Source organism: Chenopodium quinoa, unplaced genomic scaffold (genome assembly GCF_001683475.1).
Source record: "Chenopodium quinoa cultivar QQ74 unplaced genomic scaffold, ASM168347v1, whole genome shotgun sequence".
NCBI classification, from domain to species: domain Eukaryota; kingdom Viridiplantae; phylum Streptophyta; class Magnoliopsida; order Caryophyllales; family Amaranthaceae; genus Chenopodium; species Chenopodium quinoa.
In genome coordinates this window covers 777,920-801,492 of record NW_018744537.1, presented here as the reverse complement: position 1 = coordinate 801,492, position 23,573 = coordinate 777,920, and the positions used below count along the sequence as shown (strand labels likewise).

At 41.1% G+C, this 23,573-nt stretch overlaps 1 protein-coding gene, 1 long non-coding RNA gene and 1 pseudogene across 2 annotated transcripts; all 3 read right to left on the bottom strand.

Annotated features, from left to right (window-relative positions):
• Positions 1-3,011: 3,011 nt before the first annotated feature.
• LOC110698911 lies at positions 3,012-3,902 on the bottom strand. The gene has a single exon (XM_021876415.1). It carries the CDS (start codon positions 3,900-3,902, stop codon positions 3,012-3,014), a length of 891 nt encoding a protein of 296 aa, XP_021732107.1.
• Positions 3,903-5,378: 1,476 nt separating this feature from the next.
• On the bottom strand, positions 5,379-6,537 carry LOC110698870. Its single transcript, XR_002506818.1, has 2 exons — positions 6,432-6,537; positions 5,379-5,985 (listed from the first exon to the last, which is right to left on the bottom strand). It is a non-coding gene; the product is annotated as an uncharacterized LOC110698870 (long non-coding RNA).
• An 11,787-nt stretch (positions 6,538-18,324) lies between these two features.
• Positions 18,325-19,449, bottom strand: LOC110698869 (annotated as a pseudogene).
• Between the last annotated feature and the right edge of the window lie 4,124 nt (positions 19,450-23,573).

Genomic DNA, 23,573 nt, shown 5'->3' with positions numbered 1-23,573 from the left:
TTGGCCTTTTTATAATATATTTCAAATGTGCAATAACAAATAAAAGTTGTTATTAGAGGACATATATTAGACTATTAGTTCGTGAGATCAGTTATTGATCAAGCTAATTCTAATATAAATGTGCATTTGGTTATTAACCTTGTAGCAAAATAAGTTACGTTGAGTTGTTTAAAAAATAATGCAATAAAGTCATAACATTGGATGAAAACAAGATTCTTTGTTAAACCATCAGGACAATTATTAATCAAAGTAGGAAATGATATGTATTAAGTTGACAACAATTTTCCCTCAAAAAATATGTGGATTGCTAAACATCGCCCGCAAATCTCCACATAAAGCCCACAAATCTATATTGAATTTACCTTATTGCCCTAAACCTAAAATAAAAAAATCTAACCCATACCCACACTCTAATCACCCGAAAATACGACAATGTTGAGGCGGCAAGGCAAGGACTTGGCGGCCACAGCGGCGGAGGGAAGGACGGCTCACGGTGGCAGGGTTTTTTTTTTAAAAAAAAAAAATTAAAAAAAAAAACAGAAGAGGTGGGGCGCCTGGCCAGGACGCCCAGCCCCTGGTGGTGGCGTCTGCTCCGGCCGCCGGAACCAGGGGGCTGGCGTCTGACCTGGACGCCTAGCCACGGTTGTGGCGTTTTCCAGAGGCGCCACCGCCGTGGCTGGGCGTCCAGGTCAGACGCCAGCCCCCTGGTCCCGGCAGCCGGAGCAGACGCCACCACCAGGGGCTGGGCGTCCTGGCTAGGCGCCCTACCACTTTTTTTTTTTTTTTTTTTTGTCTAATATTTTTTTTTTGGAAAATCAGAATTCATTTGTTAATGTTTAATATTTTTGTTTTATGTGTTAATGTTTTTATTTCTAATGTATATATTTTTTTTTAAATCAGAATTTTTTGTGTTAATGTTTAATTAAAAAAAAACAAAAACTTTAAATAAAATTTAAAAAAAATTACAAAAAGTTTAAATAAAATTACAAAAAAAAAAAAAAAAAAAATTACAAAAAGTAGGGGTGGCGTCTGGCCAGGACGCCACAGCCATGGTGGCGGCGTCTGGCCAGGACGCCACAGCCATGGTGGCGGCGTCTGGCCAGGACGCCACAGCCATGGTGGCGGCGTCTGGCCAGGACGCCACAGCCATGGTGGCGGCGTCCTAACCAGACGCCACCCCTACTTTTCGTAATTTTTCCCCCGGATTATCTCGCTTTCCGGCGACGATGACAGCTCTTCGGTGTCCCTCGGCGATCCACTCCAGCTCCACATTCTTCGTGAGAGTGAATTACGGTTTCGGTAAAAATTAGAAAAAGGGCAAAAGAGTCAAAGTAAAAATATTTGTGGGCTTTATGTGGAGATTTGCGGGCGACGTTTAACAAATCCCATATTTGACATGAGTTTTTATTTATCTATGGGGGTGGCAACTTCAACCAGCCACCCAACCATAGCTCCACCACATTTACGAGTGGTTTTAAACTTTTAATGGAATTGTGGGGATCAACTTTTAATTGAAATTCCAACAATCTTAAATATAAACATAGATTATGTTCACTTTACCTTATTTTTGTTGCATTATTAAATTTAATTAATTAAATTATTTTTGCTAAATTTAAATTATTTTTACCTTTAAAGGAAAGGCGCCATTATACTTTGAGCTAGATTCGAACCCGTAACCTCCAACACATAAAGGTCATACATCTACCATCTCAACCAACTTTTATTAATGTTTTAAATTTCACATAACATTATATATATATTCCTTTCATTTATTATGTAAATTATAGGTTATATAATTTATTTATTTTCACAAGATTAGAAAATATATACATATGAGGTAAAAAAAAAAACAAAAAGTAACACTCGAGGCAACGCCTATTAGTCAAACGTAATTATCAAATTAAAGAAATACAAACTAGCAACCCGAGACATTTACTAGACTAATACATTAGTTTTCGACATTAAATCATGTATCGAATCTTTAACATAGAAAGAATTTTAGAGACCAGATTGAGAGATTATTATGTAAAATCGACTCCTAGAAGCACCATAAATATGTAACGCCTAATAAACCCAAAAGATATAGTTAAACACTTAAACTTCAAAATTAGTTATTTTTTTAAAAAAATAAAAAAAAGTTTGACGTACACAATCCCAATACTCAAACTAGGTGACCAAATTTGACTTACATGTACAAGTCAAAGTCATCTTAATTTTCATTTCAATATTATCTTTTATATGTTTGTTACGGAGTACTTGTATATCAAAACCTCCCTCGAAAACTGAGTATCCTGTGCTCTACATGAAAAAGAGGTTAAAACTAGTCTAATTTGATTTTTATAAATTCAAGTGAATTTGCAAAATAGTTATTTTTTTTTTTTGGTGTTCTACCCGATTCACCCTTTAGGCTAGTTTGGATTTGAGTAACAGTTGAATTCGATAATTAGTTCTGAGTGGTTAGGTTCCAATCCCCTCACAGTTGTTGTTGAGAGGATCGAACACGCGGTCCTCCCTTCCAAGTGTAGCCCTAATTACCATTACACCAACAACCAATTGGTTCAAAATAGTTATAATTTGATTGTAAAAATTATATTTTTTTCTCGATATAAGTGGTTTATAGTTTTACATTAATATTATAGATACCGTATGACTATTTATTAATAATAATATTCCGTTAAAAAAAAAAAGTACTCCATAACAAGTTTATGAAATAAGTTAAAGAAATAAATCATTATGGACAATGAGAAAAGTATCCTAATTGATGCGAACTTTACCTTAAAAAATACTACGAGTTCTTTGTAATAATGTTCATACTGATAAAAACCATTATATATGAAGTATAGTAAACCACAATATATAGATCCATATTATTTATAGTATTATTATTTATAATTACAATGCAAAACAATACTAAAACTAGAACCAAATTAAACTACCATATTTAAAACAAACCTAAGCGAATTCACCATGTTCATCAAACGAACAATTGATGAAGCATTGCATACCATTCATTAAATATTTTTAACATAGTACGGGCCATTCGGATCAAGTTGTTGGCACAATGCTACATATGCATAACACAGTACCCGATTTTTCGCCCCGGTTCGATGAATACCAATATGCTTACAAAAATACTTAAGTTGCTCCAAAGAACAACACCCTATAGTTTGTCCCAAGAACAAAAACAACCAATTTATAGATCTCTTTTTCTCGGATAATACAGGCTTGCAACTTTCTTTTGTCCCACAAAATCTGCACGTCAGATAATTTTTCCAATGCTTAGTCCATTGGTCAAGTGCACGGTCGTGCCATTCGTCTTGTTGATCTATTACAATAGCGGCAACCTCTCGGAACTTATCCTCAAGATCATAGTCCATTTCATAAATAGTGTTGCATTTTTTGCATTGCACTTGGCCAGAGATTTTTGTGATGTTATTTTCTATCAAATATCGTAGTGTATGAACTGTGCCACGACGGTCTCTTGCCCAAGGGTACGGGGGTTCAATTATCTTACTCTTGATAACCCTTTTTTGTTTTTCTGGTCGGGGTTGTTGAGGGTTACGACGAGCACGTTGCGGTCTTCCAGGGGGAGGAAGAGAAGGTTCAACACTCTCTATAATAATTGGCTCAATAGACTGCTCCCGAATAATAAGGTTGGGTTGATCACTAGACTCCTCCGAAATTATAAGGTCCGGAATAACGAGTCCGGATTGATTAGACTTAGGAATAATATTGTTGCATGAAGTAAGTGAGAGTGAAAGATCGAGGTTAGAACTATTTTCGCCGTCGACATTGTGTAGAGAATGAGGACTTACATGTTGGTGTTTTGTAGGATGTTCTAGAACAACTTGATCTTCTGTTCTCTTCCTTTTTCTTTCGGTTTTTTGTTTATCACCCTCCATGATTGTAACAAATACAAGTAGTATTTTTTGTGAATGTAAGGTAAGAACGAATACAACGAATCCTAAGGGTATTTATAGAATATTATACTCTGTGAACCATTAGGTCTCTTCGAAATTTGAGCTTGTAACCATATGATATACACGAATCTTCTTAATTATTATCTTGTGAAAATAATAAATAACTAACTAAATATAAAAGATAATCCTACTAATTATTATCTTTACGGTTTTGTTCACTATTCATACCGTTAAGCAACTTTTTAGCATTTTCAAAGATTTGTTTTAAGTAAAAATGTACAGTGTTAATGTTTTTTTTTTAACAGGCAAGTGCTATCAATTTTAAAGAACAAAAAATGAACGTTCTTTCAAATTGATAACACATTAACACATAATCAATATAGTTTACTATTTACGTCAAAAAGAGTGTTATGATCGAGTAGAACAAATAACAAATCAAAAATGATATACATAATTTATTTCTTAACCTGTTTATATGTTTCATTCATATACAAGTAATATAAACAATCAATTTAAGATATTTTTCAGTCAAAGTAGCTAATCATCTAAGGCAAAATTATTGATTAATTTTAGTGATCAAACAAAAACAAAACTGTAAAATTTATATATACTCCGTACAATTTTAATCAATTTTGTTGTAGTAAATTATTTTATGCAAGTTTATTATTCCAATTCTCTCTCGTTAAGACTCCTTCAAAATTCAAAATTAATGAAGTTCAATTCTCTCTGGTTAAGACTCCTTCAAAATTCGAAATTAATGAAGTTACTCGATTTCCTAAATTCATGCTAATACATTAGAGTCAAGCGAATAGTCAAATATGTAATGATAAGGTTAGGTTTTAGTCTATATCTATTTATTTATTTTTAAATTGTTAGAATTTTAGTTATTCCGTGGTATAGTGGCATATATGATAACTGGGCAACATGTTAAGGAGTAAATCAATCGATCAATATCAATATTTATAATACTAAAATAGACACTAGAAATGTCATATGCTATTTTCTGGTGTTGTTTTCCCCTCCAAAATCCCCTTTCCTGTTTTATTTATTTATTTATTTTTATTTATTTTTAGCCAATGACATTAATTACCTACTATAAGGTACACACAAAATATTCACCCAATCATATAATATATTTTTGATTATATTGATTCATATACTTTATGTTTCTGTAATTAATATTTTTTATTCTATGTAATTTAGACTACATATCTAATGGAATATTAAATAAATATAGAGTTTCCAAATTTTTACTATACAAACCAAATGTAAAATTAAATTAACTTAGATATAAAAAATATACATCTAAAAGTTAAAAAATATTTTCCAAGGAAAATTTGTGTAAATTTATTATAATAATAATAATAATTAAAGATTTTTGTGAATACGACAGGTAAAACATGTACTTCGTATTAGATTGTAGCTACTGAACCGGAAGGTATGACAAGAAAATTTAAGTTTTTTTTTTTTTTTTTTTTCTCTACGGGAGATAGGAAATGAATGAGTCAATTTCTCTTACATAGTTATGTGGAGCAATATTCATTTATTTTTTCAACTGTAAGTAACAAGTAAATAAAAAATTGATTGATAGAAAAGATAGAGAAAAGGAATTCATATATGGTTAGGAATTTAATTGAAATTTAAAACAATTATAGATATATATAAACTTTTAATTGGAATACGATTCGATTTCTAAGTGTTACCACATGAAGGAAAGTTATTGAGGCAAGGGAATGCATAACACAACAAACTTTTTTACATAAGACCAATTGAAAAAAAAATCATTGAGCCGTGGAGGCCCGGCCCAACCAGTTCCAGGTGGCTTCACCCCTACTCTGCCCAACACTGTTGGGCTTCGGACCTGCGGTTAGAGGCTGGTAGCCCACCAGGCTGTGATGCAGCAGGAATTGGATCACCGGTGTACCGTGTACTGTTAATTTGATGGGAGACAAGTTTTATTTATTTATTTAATTTTTTTTTTTTTTTTTTTTTTTCCGAGTCGGGAAACAAGTTAGATGCAAGGGCTTTCAGATTATATCTCCTTTACCCAACATCACACTTCCAACTTCCAAGTCCCACAAAACCATAAAATTATAAATGAACATTATTAGAAGTGTAAATCACAACTTTATTTTAATTACTACTGATAGATCGAGATTAAAAAAAAGTAGGTAAAATTTTAAATGGAAAATTTGTGTAAAAGGATCTTTTAAGTGGTCAATTTTGTTGCAAAGGACCTTTTAAATGAAAATTTGTGAGAAAGGGCCTTTTAAGTTGTATTATGTTGTGAGGGGGTACTAGGCTGAGTTTTCCGGGTGGTCAACGGCGGAGCTCCGATGTTGACTCTCACTTGAGAGTCACATGACTTTTTAAAAAAAAAAGCCCACATGTTTTTTAAGGAAGTATAAAAGGGGGGAAAATGAAAGGGGTAATTCGAAAGGATGGAAATTTGGGGGAAAAGGAGACAAAAAAAACATATGGGCTTTTTTTTAGAAGTCACGTGACCTCTACGTGAGAGCCAACGCCGGAGCTCCGCTGTTAACCAACCGGAAAACCCAACCTAGTACCCTCTCACAACATAATACAATTTAAAAGGTCCTTTTTCACAACTTTTCACTTAAAATTAAAGGTCCTTTTAAATAAAATTGACCACTTAAAAAGTCCTTTCACACAAATCTTCCTTTTTAAATCAATTACAATACACTCCTCAACTGATGTTACAACAAATTATTAAACCAATCAATTGGACATATACTATGAATTCCAACAATATTAGTACTCCGTAAGTAGTGTTTGGGTCCAATTTAGTCCAATTGGGCTTAGGCATTAAATGATCCAATTAAAAGCCCAAGGTCAAGGTTCATCTCTCCAATTGTGCTAAAGTCAAAGATCAGTCCTCAAGACAAGCCAATTGGGCTAAGGCCCAACTTCTCCATGTATGCAGAGGTATAAAAACCATCAATATTACATTTGTACATTCATTCAAGCAAAGCCTCAAGCAATTAATTCTCTTGCATAGTGTTCTCTTTCTACGCACTGTACTGACTTTAGCATCGGAGGGGCCTTCCTCGGCAACACCCCCGAGGCTAGTTTACGTGTGTTTACTGTGCAGGAAACCTTCGGCCCAACATTACTTGGATCGAATCTAGTCTTCTCCACTTCATCGGACCTTCGACAAGGTCCCATTGTTTTCACCCGAAACAATTTGGCGCCGTCTGTGGGGAACGACTTTCAAAAATCTTTAAGCCAAATTTCTAACCAAGATCATCTTGCAATTATCTTAGTAGCAATGGCTAAGAACCGCAAGAGCAAAGGCCTCCGTCAAGGAGCGGGCGAAAAGCCTAAAACCCCTACACCATCACCCTCGCCGGACCGGAACTCTCCCAAGGGTGCCAGCTCGGGGGGAGGATCATACAGGGAGGATTCCCTTTCTCCCGTAATTCATAACTCTCATCATAGGCCGAGTCACTCTCGGTCTAGCAGGGGTGAGTCCGATCATAGGACACATTCAGTGCCCCAAAGCCAGCCATCGACTGTGCACCCTCATTCCCATAATCGGCCGAGGACCCCTTTGACGGGGCCCAGCTCGGAGGAGGTGGCAAGAGCGCTGGCAGTGCTCATGGAGGCAATGAGGGCACAAAATATGCCACCACCTCGTGATCGAACTCCTCCGCATACCCGGCATCAACGGAGGAAGCTAGACCATGATGGTGGGAAGCTTCCTTTCTTCCGGGAACTGGAAGAGTGGGAAGAGGATACCTGGAAAAATGAAAAAGAGAGGAAAAAGAACCCTCAATTTTTCAAAGGATCCTCATCCTCCCGACCAGAAACGCATAAGAGCAGCAGCTCAGCTTCTCGGCCAGAATCTACTCACCGAGAACAACATGAGACTGTTCGCCGAAGCGTCCTCGACCGACTCGGCGGCAAGGAACCGAGCGTGCACAGTCGCCTCTCGTTCCCTGCGGCCGAGGCCCAGACTTCCCAGCCAGGGACGAAAACCACTCCTACCTCTCTAAGAGGGCGGACCGCGGTCCCTTCGGCCAGGAACAAGGGCAAGGCCGTTATGCTACCCGCCAGTTCGCCATTCGAGCAATGGATACTGGAAGAGCACGTGCCCACGGTTAAAATACCGTCGCACATCACATATGACAGGACCTCGGATCCGAAGGACCACGTGGCCTCGTATGAGACTCATATGCATCTTTGCCCCAGATCCGAAGCGACTTGGTGCAAATATTTCCCAACCACTCTCAAGGGGGTCGCGCAAGCGTGGATCTCCAAGGGAGTAAAGCAAGGCTTCATAACAGGGTGGGATGATCTGTCCTCCAAATTTAGGAGCAAGTTTTCCACGGCAAACCACCGAGAGAAGACTACTGCAGAACTCATGAGTCTGCAACAGGGGGAAACCGAAAGCCTCCGAGACTATCTGACCCGTTTCAGTAACGAGTCATCCAGCGTCTCTCAGCTGGACCAGGGGCTAGCCGTTTTTGCAATGCAGAATGGCCTTCAGCCCGGGAAGTTCCTAGACTTCATGGTCATGCATACCCCGCAGGCCTTGGAGGAAGCTCTGAATGCCTCGGATAAGTTCATCCGAGCCGAAGAATGGAACAAAGCGAAAACCCAACCTCAATTCGGGGGAGGAAAACAAAGACAAATACCCTTGTCTGAAGGCCAAGGCCATAAGGCAAAGGGAAAGTCAAAGTCCTCGGAGCAATCTTCGGCCAGCGACCCAAAGAAGGAAAAATCTGCCTCATACACAGGCAGATACGAGTCCTACACTCCGCTCTCTCTTCCACGCGCCAAAATTTACAGCGTGACGAAGGAGGAGCAGAGTTACCGAAAGCCGAGACCACTCCTAGAGTGGTATCAACGAAAAAATAAAAATCAGTGGTGCGAGTTCCACGAGTCTCCGGGACACAACACTGAGGAGTGTATCCAACTGAAGGACCAGATAGAGGACATGGTCCGGAAGGGATACTTGAAAAAATACATCGCGGATCACCGCGAGAAAAAAGAGTCCGAGAAGTCAGCAAAGGACTCTCGGCAAGACCTCGACTTCCCCCGGAAGAACAGTAAAAAGCCGGAGGGGAAATTCTCTCCGATCAATGTTATCTCGGGAGGAATATGCTCTCGGAGGGAGCACAAGCGACACCTTAGGGCTTTGACTCACCAGGTGAACAACGCTGACATTCAGTCTCCCCAATCGCCGGTGCCGAACATGACGTTCACAGCCGCCGACTGCCGGGGGATAACGTTCCCTCACGAGGATCTGTTGGTGATCATCGCCACGGTGGCCAACCACGACGTCAGTAAGGTCCTTGTTGACGGTGGCAGCGGAGCAAACATTCTGTTCCGAAAGGCCTACAATCAAATCAAGCTAAAGCCCAAGCACCTTACGCCGGTACCCTACCCGGTATCCGGGTTCAACGGGGCTTCAACTTATCCAGATGGGAAGGTGACACTTTCTATCACCATCGGCTGCGATGAGGCAGCCAGGAACGTCATGATTGAATTTTTGGTCATTGACGCTCCTTCAGTGTACAACGTGATTTTGGGGAGACCCATAATTCATGAGATCCATGGGGTCGTCTCAACTTATCATCAGCTGATGATTTACATCTCAGACGCCGGCTTCCCCGAAAGGATACAGGGCAACCAAAAGGACGCCCGAAGGTGCAACTACCTCAAGCCATCCAGTAGTCGCCCAGATGACGACAAGGATGAGGAGGAGAAAGAAAAAGAAAGAGAGCCAAGCACAAAAAAGCCGAAAGGCCTAAGTGCTTCGGCCCAAGGATCTGTACCCAGAGGTAAAGGGCCCGAAAGGGAAAAGGCTAGCTCTTCAGCTGAACAGCAAGACTCAGAGAGCCAGCCGAAGAACAAAAAGACTGGGACACCTGCTGACATAGGCAGCAGGCCAGATTATGAAGAGTCCAGTCCATCAGCAATGGACATGGACCAACAGACTGAAACAGTTGAGTTGGCCGAAGGAGACGTTGAGATATGTGTAACAATCGGGATGGACCTTGATCCGAACACCCGTTGTGAACTTATTCAGCTCCTTCGGGACAACAGAGATGTGTTTGCTTTCTCGGCAGCTGATATGCCCGGGATAAGTCCAGACCTCATCTCCCATAAGCTTAATGTTAACCCAACGTGTCGACCAATTAAGCAAAAGAAGCGGAATTACTCCGCTAATAAGAACCGAGACATCGCAGCCGAGGTCAAAAAATTGCTGGAGGCAGGCTTCATCAAACCTTGCCAATATCCAGAATGGCTGGCAAATGTGGTGATGGTTCAGAAGGCCAATGGTACCTGGAGGATGTGCGTTGACTTCACGGACCTAAATAAGGCTTGTCCGAAGGATTTCTATCCCTTGCCGAGGATCGATCAGCTAGTCGATTCGACAAGTGGCCATGCCTTGCTTAGTTTCATGGACACATTCTCGGGGTATCATCAGATCTTCATGCACCCCGACGATCGAGCAAAGACAGCATTCGTCACGAACGCTGGGGTGTACAATTACAAAATGATGCCCTTCGGATTGAAAAATGCGGGGGCAACCTATCAAAGGCTGGTGGATCAAGTTTTTGCCGATCAAAAGGGCCGAAACATGGAAGTCTATGTCGACGATTCGATCGTCAAAAGCAAAAAACCTGAGGACCATGTTAAGGACCTGGCTGAAACTTTCGCCACCTTAAGAAAGCATCAAATGAAGTTGAATCCGAAGAAGTGTGTCTTCGGCGTGAAGTCAGGGAAATTCCTTGGGTTCATAGTCAGGGAAATTCCTTGGGTTCATAGTCAGCAAAAGGGGGATTGATGCCAATCCCTCCAAAGTCAAAGCAACGCTCGACCTTCCTGAGCCGAAAACAAAGCGGGATGTTCAGCGGCTCACCGCAAGAATGGCAGCCCTCTCGAGGTTCATTTCCAGAGCTTCGGATAAGGGGTTACCTTTCTTCAAAGCCCTGAAACTCCCGAAAACAAAAGAGCTCGTTTGGGAGGAAGAGCAAAAAGACGCCTTTAAACAGCTTCGGGAGCATCTGGCTCAACTCCCAACGCTGGCTAGCCCAGCAGAAGGAGAAACTTTGTACCTGTATGTGGCCGTTAGCCCAGCCACCATCAGTGCAGTACTGCTGAAGGAAGAAAGTAAAAGTCAGCAACCGATCTACTTTGTTAGTCATACACTGACGGATGCCGAGACTCGCTACCCTCTACTCGAGAAAGTCGCTTTCGCGGTAGTAGTAGCTGCTCGGAAGCTGAGGCCCTATTTTGATTGCCATCAGATAGTGGTCTTAACTGATCAGCCGTTGGAAAAAGTTCTCGGCAAGGTTGAAAAATCTGGTAGGCTAGCCAAGTGGGCTTTTGAGCTCACCGAATTCAGCATCAGCTACCGTCCGAGGGCTGCCATTAAGGCTCAAGCTCTAGCGGATTTCTTGGCCGAATGCTCATACCAAGAAGCGCTAGACAATGAAAAGAAAGTCTGGACCGTGTTTACGGATGGATCTTCCACCGAAAACGGTTCGGGGGCAGGAGTAGTGATAACTTCTCCCGAAGGCAAATCCTTTGAGTATGCACTAAAATTTTCTTTTAAGGCCTCGAACAACGAAGCCGAATATGAGGCAGCAATCGCTGGCCTAGAATTGTGCATCTCCCTGGAAGCCGATCATGTCTGCCTGAAAACAGACTCTCAGCTAGTTGCATATCAGATTAGCGGCAGCTACGAGGCCAAAGAGCCCTCCATGATAGCTTATCTTGCCAAGGCCAAGTCAGTTATTGCAGAGCTGAAAACTTTTGAGGTTCAGCTGATCCCAAGGGGTCAGAATACTCAAGCCGATGCACTCTCCAAACTTGCCAGTTCAACTCTTACCGAGCTGAACAGATCTGTATATGTAGAAGTGCGTCGAGAGAGAAGTGTCGACGAAGCACCTGAAGTGTGCTGCGCTGACCCAGAGCCTAGTTGGATGGACCCCATCCTAGCTTTCAAGCTTCGGGGAGAAACTCCCGAAGATAAAGCTTTGGCCTCCAAGATGAAGAAACCAGCTCAAGGTTCATTGTCTTCAAGGGGGAACTTCTGAAAAAGTCCTTCTCAGCCCCATTGCTGAAATGCGTGGGACCAACAGATGCAGATTATATCCTACGGGAGATTCACCTCGGCATTTGTGGGAACCACATTGGGGGAAGGACCTTAGCCCACAAGGCATTGAGGGCTGGATATTACTGGCCCACCATGATCACAGATGCTAAGGAGCTGGTCCGGAAATGCAAAAAATGTCAAAAATACGCTCCAGTTATCCACCAGCCAGCAAGGGATCTTCAGCCGATCCTTAATCCACTCCCGTTTGCCCAATGGGGACTGGATATACTAGGACCATTTCCAGAGGCTGTGTACCAGAAAAAATGGCTGATAGTTGGTGTTGACTACTTCAGTAAATGGATCGAGGTCGAAGCAGCTTCGAACATTACAGAGTAAACTGGTAGAAAATTTATCTGGCAGAATATCATTACTCGTTTTGGCATCCCGAGAGTATTTGTCTTCGATCATGGGAGGCAATTTGATAACTTACCATTGAAGCGGTATACAGATCAGTTCGGCATCAAACTGGCATATTCAGCGGTATGCCACCCGCAAAGTAACGGACAAGCCGAAGCTGCAAATAAACAGATCCTAAATGCCCTCAAGAAGAGGGTGGAAGATCAAAAGTCCAAGTGGCTGGAGGAGCTCCCTGGAACCCTTTGGTCCCTTCGGACAACTGAAAAAGAGGCAACGGGCTATTCACCTTTTGAACTGGTGTATGGTGCCGAAGCCGTTCTTCCAGTGGAAATTGGCTCTGAGAGCCTACGAGTGCACCACTTCTCGGCTGAGAATGAGCGACTGATGAGGGAATCTCTCGATTTCCTCGACGAAGTAAGAGACTCAGCCCGAGACAGAATGACCGCTTATAAGCAGAGAATCAGCAAATTTTATAACCGAAGGGTCCATGCAAGGCCTCTTAAAATTGGAGACCTTGTCATTCGAAATGCTGCTGCAGTTCAGAAAGGCCGAATCCATGGGAAACTCTCAGCTGCATGGGAAGGGCCTTATGAAATCTGTGATGAGCTTCAGCCAGGGACATACCGACTTCGGCAGTTGGATGGAACTGAGTTGAAAAATCACTGGAATGCTGATGTACTGAAAAAATATCATGTGTAAACCCTTCGGGGCAGGACAATCTTTGTAAGTACATTTTGAACTAATGAAAGGCCTTGGAGCCACCATTTATATAAATGTTTGCAACTTTTTATCCTTTCAAAGTTTTCTCGGTTCTATCTACTCTTTAAGGGTTTTTTATTCAGCCTCGTCTGAAACCTTCGCCTTCGGGTAACTGGGTTTCAGATTGCTGACAAAACTCGTCTTTTTAAAGAACACTGGTCTTTCAGCTGAAGTCAAACTTTAGTAAGACTTGTTCTCCAAAGACATGAGTCCATGGACAATTCTGGGATATTGCCTTAACTGAGCCTTGTATCCCAGAAAGCCATTATCCGAAACATTGCCTTCGGTTGGACCTGTGTTTCGGATATCCATTTTTCAATGATAGACAGCAAATCAAGAATAACAGCAACTGTTGGAAATTGTTTATTCAGCCTCGTCTGAAACCTTCGCCTTCGGATAACTGGGTTTCTGATTGCGTTGGCCCTGTGTTTCGAATAACCATTTTTAAGAAATAAAGAAATTGTTTATTCAGCTGAAGCCATACTTCAATTTCTGGGGGGGGGGCAAGAAGCACTACCAGTGCAAGTTTATGTTCAGCAGAATTGAAGAAACAGTAAAGCACTCAAAAACAAAGCAGCTGAAGAAAAGAACATCAAATTAATAATTTATGCTCAGAAATTGAGCTACAAGTTCAAATAAGTTGAGAAACTATATCGGCAGCCGCCCACAAGCGAAAAATAATAGCTGCTGAAATACGTACAGAAGCAAAAAAAATAAACTGTTTTGTACGACAAGGCAAGCTGAAGCAAAAAACAAACAAGGCAAAAATTCAGAAAGCGGCAAGTCTAAAGTTGAGCGCATGATGAACCGCAAGATTCTGAAGACGACTGCCCGAGTTCCTATGTTTCAGCCCGAGGATCAGACTGGTCAGCATTGTTGGGCCCCATGGTGGTCTCAGCCCCAGCAGCAGAAGGAGCAGGCTTTGCACTTTGCCGAGCCTCCCTTTCCCTCTGTTCAGCCTCCAACTCCATTCTCTCAGCTTCTTCTTCGGCTTCCTCAGCCTTAAGGATTTCAACTTCGACTGGAGTTGCATACTTCATATGAGGGTCTTCGGGATTCTGGACCCATTCAGCACATTTGGACCAGTCCAACTTTGGCTCAGCATGAAGGCAGACTCTTCGGCACACTCTGAACCCGTTTCTGAAACCCATTTCATATTCTTCCTGGGTATAGACACGGACTTTGAGTAGAGCCTCAGCATCAGCCAACTTCTTCTGGGTCTCCTCCAAGTCTTCCTTGGATTTCTTCAGCTCATCGGCGAGCTTGAAGGAGGAACCTTTTAGCTCATTCAGCTGCTGCTGAACTTGGGAAGCCTCTGTCTGGGCCTGGGCCACTTCTTCCTTTTTGGCCATCAGCTGATCCTCAGCTTCTTGGAGCTTAGCTCTCTGAGCTTCAGCAGCAGCAGCAGCCTCTGAGAGTTGGACATCCCTGGCTTGGAGCATCTCTTCAGCAGCCATTATGCTGGCTTCAAGAGCTTCTAGCCGTTGCTGCACTTCAGCTTGTGCAGCAGCTCCTTCCTGGATTCGGCTCTCAATGGTAGCCTTAAATTTGGAGATGTCCACTCCCATGTGCTCTTGGAGGAATTTTTCCCCTTCCATCAGTGGGGGAAAAACTTCCTTCTCCATAGCATCGCTGAAGGTTTTGAAGGCTTCAGCAGCTTTTTTCTCGCATTCTTCACCCTTCTGCTGCTTCTCTTCAGCTGCTGCTTGCTTCAGCTTAGCAAGCTTTAACTCCTCTTCGGCTACCTTTTTGTCGTGCTCGGAAGCGTCTACCCTATCTTGTAGGGTATCTATCAGCTCTACAGTGAGAGTCTGATTGTGCACGAACTGAAAACAGGAGCACAAGTTAAAATAAAAAATAGAGCTGAATTTTAGAGGAGATAAAGGCAAGGAAAATCACCTGCATCATCAGCAGTTGGTTAGACCTGGCTGGGTCAGGAACTGATCTGCTGGATTCGCTCATCCCAGCAGTGGCCTTCAACGACCAGATTCTTTCCCTATCTACTTCGGACGTGCCAGCAAAATCGCCGAAGTAGGCTGCAGCACCTTCTCGGTTCTGACCCCATATGAGGTCCCAGATGTGAACTGGGATTGGAATTCGGGGGGCCGAGAAACCCATTTCTCCAGATTGCAGAGTCTGGAAGGAAGGAAAGGATGACGACGGAGCTTCTTTAACTTTGGATGGCTCAGCATCCTCCTTCTCAGAAGAGTCAATTATTATGACCTTTTCTTCTTCAGGGGTGAGGACGAAAGCCTCAACCTCTCTTGCAATGTCTGCCGTGAAACCCTCAGCACTGGGCATCACGACATCCTCATTCTTGTGCTCAGCAGCACTCTCTTGAACTTCTTCTTGGACCCCTCCCTTAGGTTCGGGAGTTTTCTGATCCACCTCCATCTCGGGAGGTGGCAGAGGGGTCTTTGGAGGTGATTGAGGTGGTGGCCGGGGAATCCTCGGCGATCCATTGCCTTCCTCGGGTTCCCTTATTTCGACGCCGATGGTCATCGGCCTCCGCTGAAAGTCATGGGGGCCGATGATGGCCATTCTTCGGCGCCTTTTCTGAAGCGGCTGCTCGTCCATGTCTGAGTCTGAGGACTCTTCTTGTATCTGGTCTTCGGGACGAATAAGGGCTTTCCCTTATCTGTGTCTATTACTCTCTTCAGACTGTAAAAGACAGGGGGGGAGGAAGAATGTGAGTAAAAACAAAACAACAAACAGAAACAGACAAAATTAAGTCTGAAAGCTCACCGAGGTCTTCAGCAAAGCCTCGTCTTCTTCAGCTGCCCTAGCTGCAGCTTCTTCTTCAGCAGCCCTGGAGGACCCTTCTCCTCCTTCACAAGCTTCAATAACCCGTGCAACCTCTTCGGCCGTACGGGCAGCTTCAGCTTCTTCGTCCAGCAGTTGAAACCAGGGATCTCTCTTCTTCCACCAAGGCTTCTGCCTTTGATACAGAGCAACAACCTCAATTTGGAAGTGGGAAGAGTCTAGATGAACTTCTCTATGCCGCGGTTCAGTGATAGAGGGGGCCCGATCAGTTACAACTCGTTCTCGGTTGACGCCAAGACGAGCGTAGTTAATGCCGACGTTGGTCTCGTCCCGCTCTGAAAAAGAAAAGGGGAAAGGTCAGTTCAGTTAGGTTGGCACAACATAAAAAAGCGAAGTGAGGAGAAAAAGAGATAATTAAAAAGCCTCGGCCCCAGCCGAATAAGCTTACCATCCTTAAACTTTCGGCTGAGGCCGACAGCTGCTAGCATGTTCTCTTGGAAAACATAATGCGTATCGGGGAGCCAAGTCTCCGGGATATGCTGCATTCGGCCGCTGCCCCCCCCCCCCCCCGGTTCGGCAGCTTGCCGAAGATATTCTGTTGATTAAGGTTTGGATCTGGGCCGTTATCTGCGGGGGGGACCTAAACTTCTCATGTCGGGATCAGGCTCAGCAAGGTACCGGGGAGCGCTGAAGACGCAAGGGTGGCCCGGGTCCGTGGGTGCCCTAACCCAAATCCATTGACCTCTCCAGTCCTTGTCTGAAGAGTCGTTCGGCCACATGGTTAGGTACTGGGGCCGAGACTCAATCCGGTACCACCCAGAACCATGACTTCCGTGCCCACTTTGAATATTTGGCACTAGCCGATGAAGCTTTTTGAAGCAGTGCAGGTTCGGCACATACCTGAAGAACTTGCAGACCCATAAGTATGTCATCACCCTTCGGATGCTAGTAGGAGTTAGCTGACATAGGGAAATATTGTAATGGATCAGCAAGTCTCGGACGAATACGTCCAAAGGGAACCTCAGCCCATACTGAAGTTGTTTTGTGTACACCCCCACATACCTCGGGGGTGGACGATGGATTCTATCGGATGCCACGGGCATTCGACACCAATACCCATCAGCTTCAAGGATGCCGTAATGCAACTCAATATGTTCGGCACTCTCCACCCACCATGAGTAGGGGCGGTTCTTTATCATGGCCGAAGCTACTTCGAAATCCTCCCACTCTGAAAACCCGGGAAGGATATCCCAAAGGACAGCGGGAACTTCATCGTCCCGCCAGAAGCGCTCGACCCCTCCGTTCTCTGAGGAGGAGCCGAGGAAACTGGAGTCGCCCTGATCCCTTCAGCAGGGTCAGACTCTGCTCTTTGTCCATTCCAGGTCCCAATCCTGTTCCTGGGATCGGGTTGGCCATGCTCTTCTTGGAGCACGGGCTCTACCCCTAACTCCTCTCGCCATTGATAATTTCGAAGAAAAAAGTCGAAAAAAAGGGGAAGGAGTTCAAATTCGAAGAAAAATAAACTAAAATCAAAGGAATTTACCTTAATCTGAAGCGAAAGTTGCCGATTTACGAATTGGTAGTGGCAAGTCTCAGTTTCTAAGCTTAATGCTCGGGGAATTTGCGAAGTTCTTGGGTTCTCTCGAGAATTCTGGGTTTGTGTTGGTGAATAAGTGAGGAGAGATGACGCGCCTCTAATTATATCTCCAGAAATGGGAATACGGGGAGTCCGCGTTTCAATTTCTCTTAAATACCCCACTAAGTAACCGTTAAACACACGACCTTGCGATTAAACTGCCCATTATCCGTCCAACTTCCACAATTATCCGCCTTAACTGTTGTTATCTCATTAATTACGGTTTAATTACGGTTTAAATTCAAATTTTTGGATTAATTAAATCATTCACTTCCCTCCTTTTCTGATTAAATCAAACCTGACCCGTCATCCTTCCAAATCGGGTCTGGGGGGCAAGTTGTTTGGGTCCAATTTAGTCCAATTGGGCTTAGGCATTAAATGATCCAATTAAAAGCCCAAGGTCAAGGTTCATCTCTCCAATTGTGCTAAAGTCAAAGATCAGTCCTCAAGGCAAGCCAATTGGGCTAAGGCCCAACTTCTCCATGTATGCAGAGGTATAAAAGCCATCAATATTACATTTGTACATTCATTCAAGCAAAGCCTCAAGCAATTAATTCTCTTGCATAGTGTTCTCTTTCTACGCACTGTACTGACTTTAGCATCGGAGGGGCCTTCCTCGGCAACACCCCCGAGGCTAGTTTACGTGTGTTTACTGTGCAGGAAACCTTCGGCCCAACATTACTTGGATCGAATCTAGTCTTCTCCACTTCATCGGACCTTCGACAAGGTCCCATTGTTTTCACCCGAAACAAGTAGTATAGCATACAAGCTAAGCAAATTGTTACATACTTGAAACACTTCCTCTTGAACCCTCAAAATTAGATATTATTGGCACCCAAACAAGATTATCTGCAGGAAAGAAATGGCAAACTGGAGATGAACCGGGCTTGATTCCTAGAACTCGAAACGAGAAGTGGTTAGGACTCCATTAGGAGGTATCCATATGACAAACAGCAACGGCTTGTACAATATTATCACTTCCCTTTTCTTCACCTTTCAATGAAACTTGAAACACTTTGCTTTCGCTTTCTTGGTGATGGCAATAGTACACCACGTATGGGTACGGCATGGTGTGACAAGCAATCATTTTCGGGGCTAGTATTTCTTTAGGTTCATCTACGACGGTATAATTTTGTAAAATACTACCAGATTTCGCGAAGTTTTGGGTGCTCAAGGCCTTAAATTTTGTTGTTGGTCCGAAGATTTTATGCACAAAATCGAGCATAGACTCTAAGGAAGTAGCACAAAATTTAGTCTCTCCTAGTATAGGTTTTATTATGATGCATTGTCTTAGGGTATCTTCCATGGCTTTAGCTTGAGACGAAGCTTGAGAAGTTGAGAGAAGCCGAAGAGTTGAAGAAGGTAAGATAGTTTAGACGGTGAGAAAGGTATTAACTCGGCTTCTTCCCTAGGAAGAAAATGAGGAGAGCTCGAGGAAGGATTTCGGCCTCTAAAGAAGATAGGTATTACATTTCCTAGCTTAAGGTCTTTAGGGGTGAAAATACTTGCACTGAATGATCCATGTGTGGTGTTGTTGAATGGCCTTGATGAAGATGTTCATGATGACTTCCTTCGTAGTTTCGATTACTTGCAAGGTTTTCTCCATTTGCGGCATAACCAATCTGCTAAAGAAATTAAAATCAATTTAATTCATAGTATAGGTTAAGTTGAAGACAAATTATATAAAAATTATACGTAGTAGAGGGTAATTAAGAAGATGATTAAGCATTAGTAGAAGAAAATGTAGAGCCAAACTCCACCGAGCAAATTGAGAATAATGCATCTTAGCTTGAAAAATGTGTTGGTGTGAATGTGTGATGCCTGATGAGAGCAGTATAAGGCTAAATTATTAGGTTGGGTGCAATAATGCATGATGAAATACAGATTATTCGAATGACATTAGACAATCTTACTCGACCCCATATAGCCACATCAATCTTTTAGAAAAAATCTTTGTTTCACAATAGATGCAACATTTTGACCTTTTGCACTATTAGTGTCAATAATTTATATAAGTGGGGATACTTGTATGTGTGGCTCTAGCCGAGGACCTCATTAACACGCCGAGATGATGTTAAAATTTCCTCCGAAAGTTAAGAGCCTTTTGTTTAAGAAAGAAATGCGTGATATATATTGATATTGAGAAATGATTAAGCATGAAGGTTAACCAAGTGCCCTAGGTATGTAATCTCTTAATAACATTAATGAGCGTAGCTCAATATGATTAGAGGTCAAGAGAGTGGTCAGGCGGATCGAAAACGCACTTTAACCTAGACGGTTAGACTAGGCATATAGCATTATAATTTAGGAGTGGCAATTGACATCCTTTACCAAGACATAAATCGAATTTCATTATCGAAGATCAAATCTCATTTAATTTACATCGTTACCCTATTGCCTAAAAAGATTATTATGTAAATTATAAGAGGTTTAAATATACATGAGATTTTCTAATATTGACACACAATAAGATGTACAAGATTTATCATCTATAAAATAATTCTTTCTAACAAATATAATATAATGAGAACCTATTCAAAAATTTTAAATTCAATTGATGAATCTTACGGAGTATAAATTTCCCTTTTAGATTCATCATTATTATGCCTCTATTTACTCTATTTTTATAAGGTTTTTCTTTAAATTTGACAATAAAGTTATTGAAATACTATGTATATTTATTTTTGTTGCTAAATATGTGCCTATTAGCATATGTGCAAACGTTAAACAAACCGAACATACAATTTACATAAATCATTAGAGAGGATCCGAAGAATCTACTATTCAAAGTGGTAGTAGGTTACATGTGATCAAGACAATCAATATTTTAGGAAACTTAATTACAAAATTGCATATGTGAAAGATTTGTCATTAGCTATTATTATTGATCACCCCATGCAGTAATATCGAGTATATGTAATTGACATTTTGTTTTTGTTTAAGAGAAAACTTCAAAACTCTGTACATTATTCATTGGCTTTCCAATTAAAAAGAATTTAGTTTTTATTAAAAGTAAGTGCAAAAAGCATATGTCCATGGAAATTAGGTACTCCACTTGATATTATATTTTATGGTCCCACTAAAAATTAATCGTAAGATAATTCTCGTACTTTATATTAATATTAATCGATTATGGCATGAATCATGTGATCTCCTAATATTTATTGTTATTACATTATTATGTAATTAATTTATGTTTGTCATTTGATATTTTGATTGCCCTAACGTTGTATCAATAGGGGAAAAGGGAATAACACTTTCATTCCACACAACAAATCATCAACATTATCCTAAGATTAATTCCCGTCAAAAAAAAAAAAAATTAAAAAAAAAAATTAAAAGATCAGAGATTTGCAAATATGGAATCTTACATCAAAATCCTCTTCATTGCTCTTCTTTCTCTTAACTTGGTAATATGCTATATTGCCTCTCATTATTGCATAATAATTACTCTATCTTGTTAAATCATCATACTATTTCTTATAAGTATGTGTGCACGTAAATACAAAAATATGTATGCATGTAATTATATAAGCTAATCTACGTAGACACATAGTACGCTTAGTATGATAAAAGGGAGTGCTTACAAAAAACGTTATGGAGCACATGCATAGTCATCACATACTATCTTGGGAAATTCCAAGTTTCTCAATTAACTTGAAAACAATTTTATTTTTTTGTAAAATTGAAGTAGCGGTTTTACCTTTAGCTTAAACCGCTACATACTTGAAGTGGCTATTTAGGGATAAAACCTTTTACTGTAATATTACAATTATAACCCTTTGAAAAACAAACGAACTTTGTTTCTCATCTTGAGAATGAAACTAGGGCGACCTCTGCTACTAGACCTGGGCACCGTGCCGGGCCGTGCCGCCGCGGGCCGTGCCTGGCGGGCCACGGGCCGGTTCGTGCCGTGCCGGTCGTGCCGGCGGGCCCAGGATTTCGTGTCGTGCCGTGCCGGCCATTTTCACAGGCCAGCCCACGGCACGGCACGACCCTCGTACCTGGCGGGCTCGTGCCGTGCCGGCCACGTGCCGGCCTGCGGGCTGGTGTAGTTTTCAAAATTTTTTTATTATTTTTTTTTTATTTTTTTTTTTTTTTTTATATATGACAACATTATAAATTAATAAGTTTTATAAGGTTATAACTTATAAGTTTATAACTTATAAGTTTATAACTTATAAGTTATAAGTTATTAAGTTATGAATTTTATAATTATAAGTTGAATATTTATGTTTTATAATTTGTATATTCAATATTTATATTTATATATTTACTTTATACTATTACTTTAAAATTTAATGTTTATGATTTATTAGTAATTGGTATAATTTTTTTTTTTAATATGAATTTACAAATTGTAACAAAACGGGGAAAAAAGGCAAATTGGACTTTGGATGTGAATAATGCGTACTTTATATTATTATTACTTGAGTTGAGAAAATTGTACAATGATAACAATGATAAAAATCATACAATGATGGTATTAAACAAAAATTGGAAAATGATAAAATTGATATTTTTAAAATCGTACAATATACAATAATTGTCTATTCTTCTTCTCCTTCTTCTTGCTCGTCTTCGTCTTCGTCTTCGTCTTCGCCTTCAAGGTCATCGGCTAGTTGCATAGATTGGGAACTAGCCGAACCCGAACCGGAAGCGGAGGTTCCTTCTTCGTTGTCGTTGTGGTCGTAAGAACGGTCTTGTGAGCGATTTTCCGCATCCAACCAATATTTGAAACACATGCACATTTCTAGTGTTTCGGGTTTTAGACTTGTTCTTCTATCGTCTAAAACCCTTCCGGATGCGCTGAAAGCTCGTTCGGAGGCGACGGAGGAAACTTGGATAGAAAGAATGTCTCGTGCCATTGCCGCCAAAGTTGGATGCTTCGAGCTTTGTTGTTTCCACCATGCAAGGAGGTCGAGGCTGTTTATCTCATCGTTGTCCATGCCTTTAGTGAAGTCGTAACTCAGGTACATCTGCAACTTCGAGACGTCGCTTTGCGTTCTCCTGATTGATGAATCACCTGAAAACCTTGAAATCAAGTTAGTAGCTTGTGAAAATAAATGTTTGGCCTTCTTACTTACGTTTTTGGATGGTTGGGAAGGCCCTGAGCGAGGAACGGTGCCATATTTGGCTTCATAGACTCTATATAAAGCAAAAAACTAATCCTTCACATTAGTCTTATAGTTTTCTACATCATCGTCAAGAAACATGCATTGAAAGTAAATGTCAACTAACATAAATGTGTTTTCATACTTTTGCCTAGGATCTAATATGGAAGCAAAAATATAAATCAAAGGAATCTCACTATAATATTTACGCCACTTTTTTCCATTGTTGGAAGATACTGATCATAATCACTTTGATGGCGATGATCAGCGAAAAGTTGGGCGAGTAAGCATGCATTAGAAAGAAAGTTTTGAGCACAAGGATTGTAAACAGTAGAAAAACAATACGTCATGTTATATAATAACTGTAAAAATTGCATATATCTTTCACAGTTATTCCAATCATCATCATACAAAGCATTTTGTGGAAATTTTTGGTTGTAAAATAATGTTAACGGGCCCTTATACTCAATTGCCTTTGTTAACATGTCATAGGTGGAATTCCACCTAGTTGGGCAATCGGTTCTAACTTTTATTACCCTTATCTTTTGTTGTTTTAGAAAACTCTTCCATTCTTGGTATCTCATGTTAGAGCTATTAATAGACATAATAGCATCTCTGATTTTGCTGTAGTATGGGCCAATTGCCCGAACTCCATCCTGTACACATAAGTTAAGTACATGGCAAACACATCTAGTATGAAGAGCTTCACCGTCTAATAGTACATCGGTTAAGTTTTGTTTGATAAGATTAGCTGTGTATGTCATAGAGGTTGCATTATCAAAAGTCATAGACATCATTTTATCTCGAAGGTTGTATTCGTCTATTGCTTGCATTAAATGGTGAGCAATGTTAATGCCGGTGTGTGGGTATTCCAGCATTTTGAAATGTATTAT

Excerpts from the sequence above, each read along its gene's own strand:
- LOC110698911 (XM_021876415.1), bottom strand. The coding sequence starts at position 3,902 with ATGGAGGGTGATAAACAAAAAACCGAAAGAAAAAGGAAGAGAACAGAA.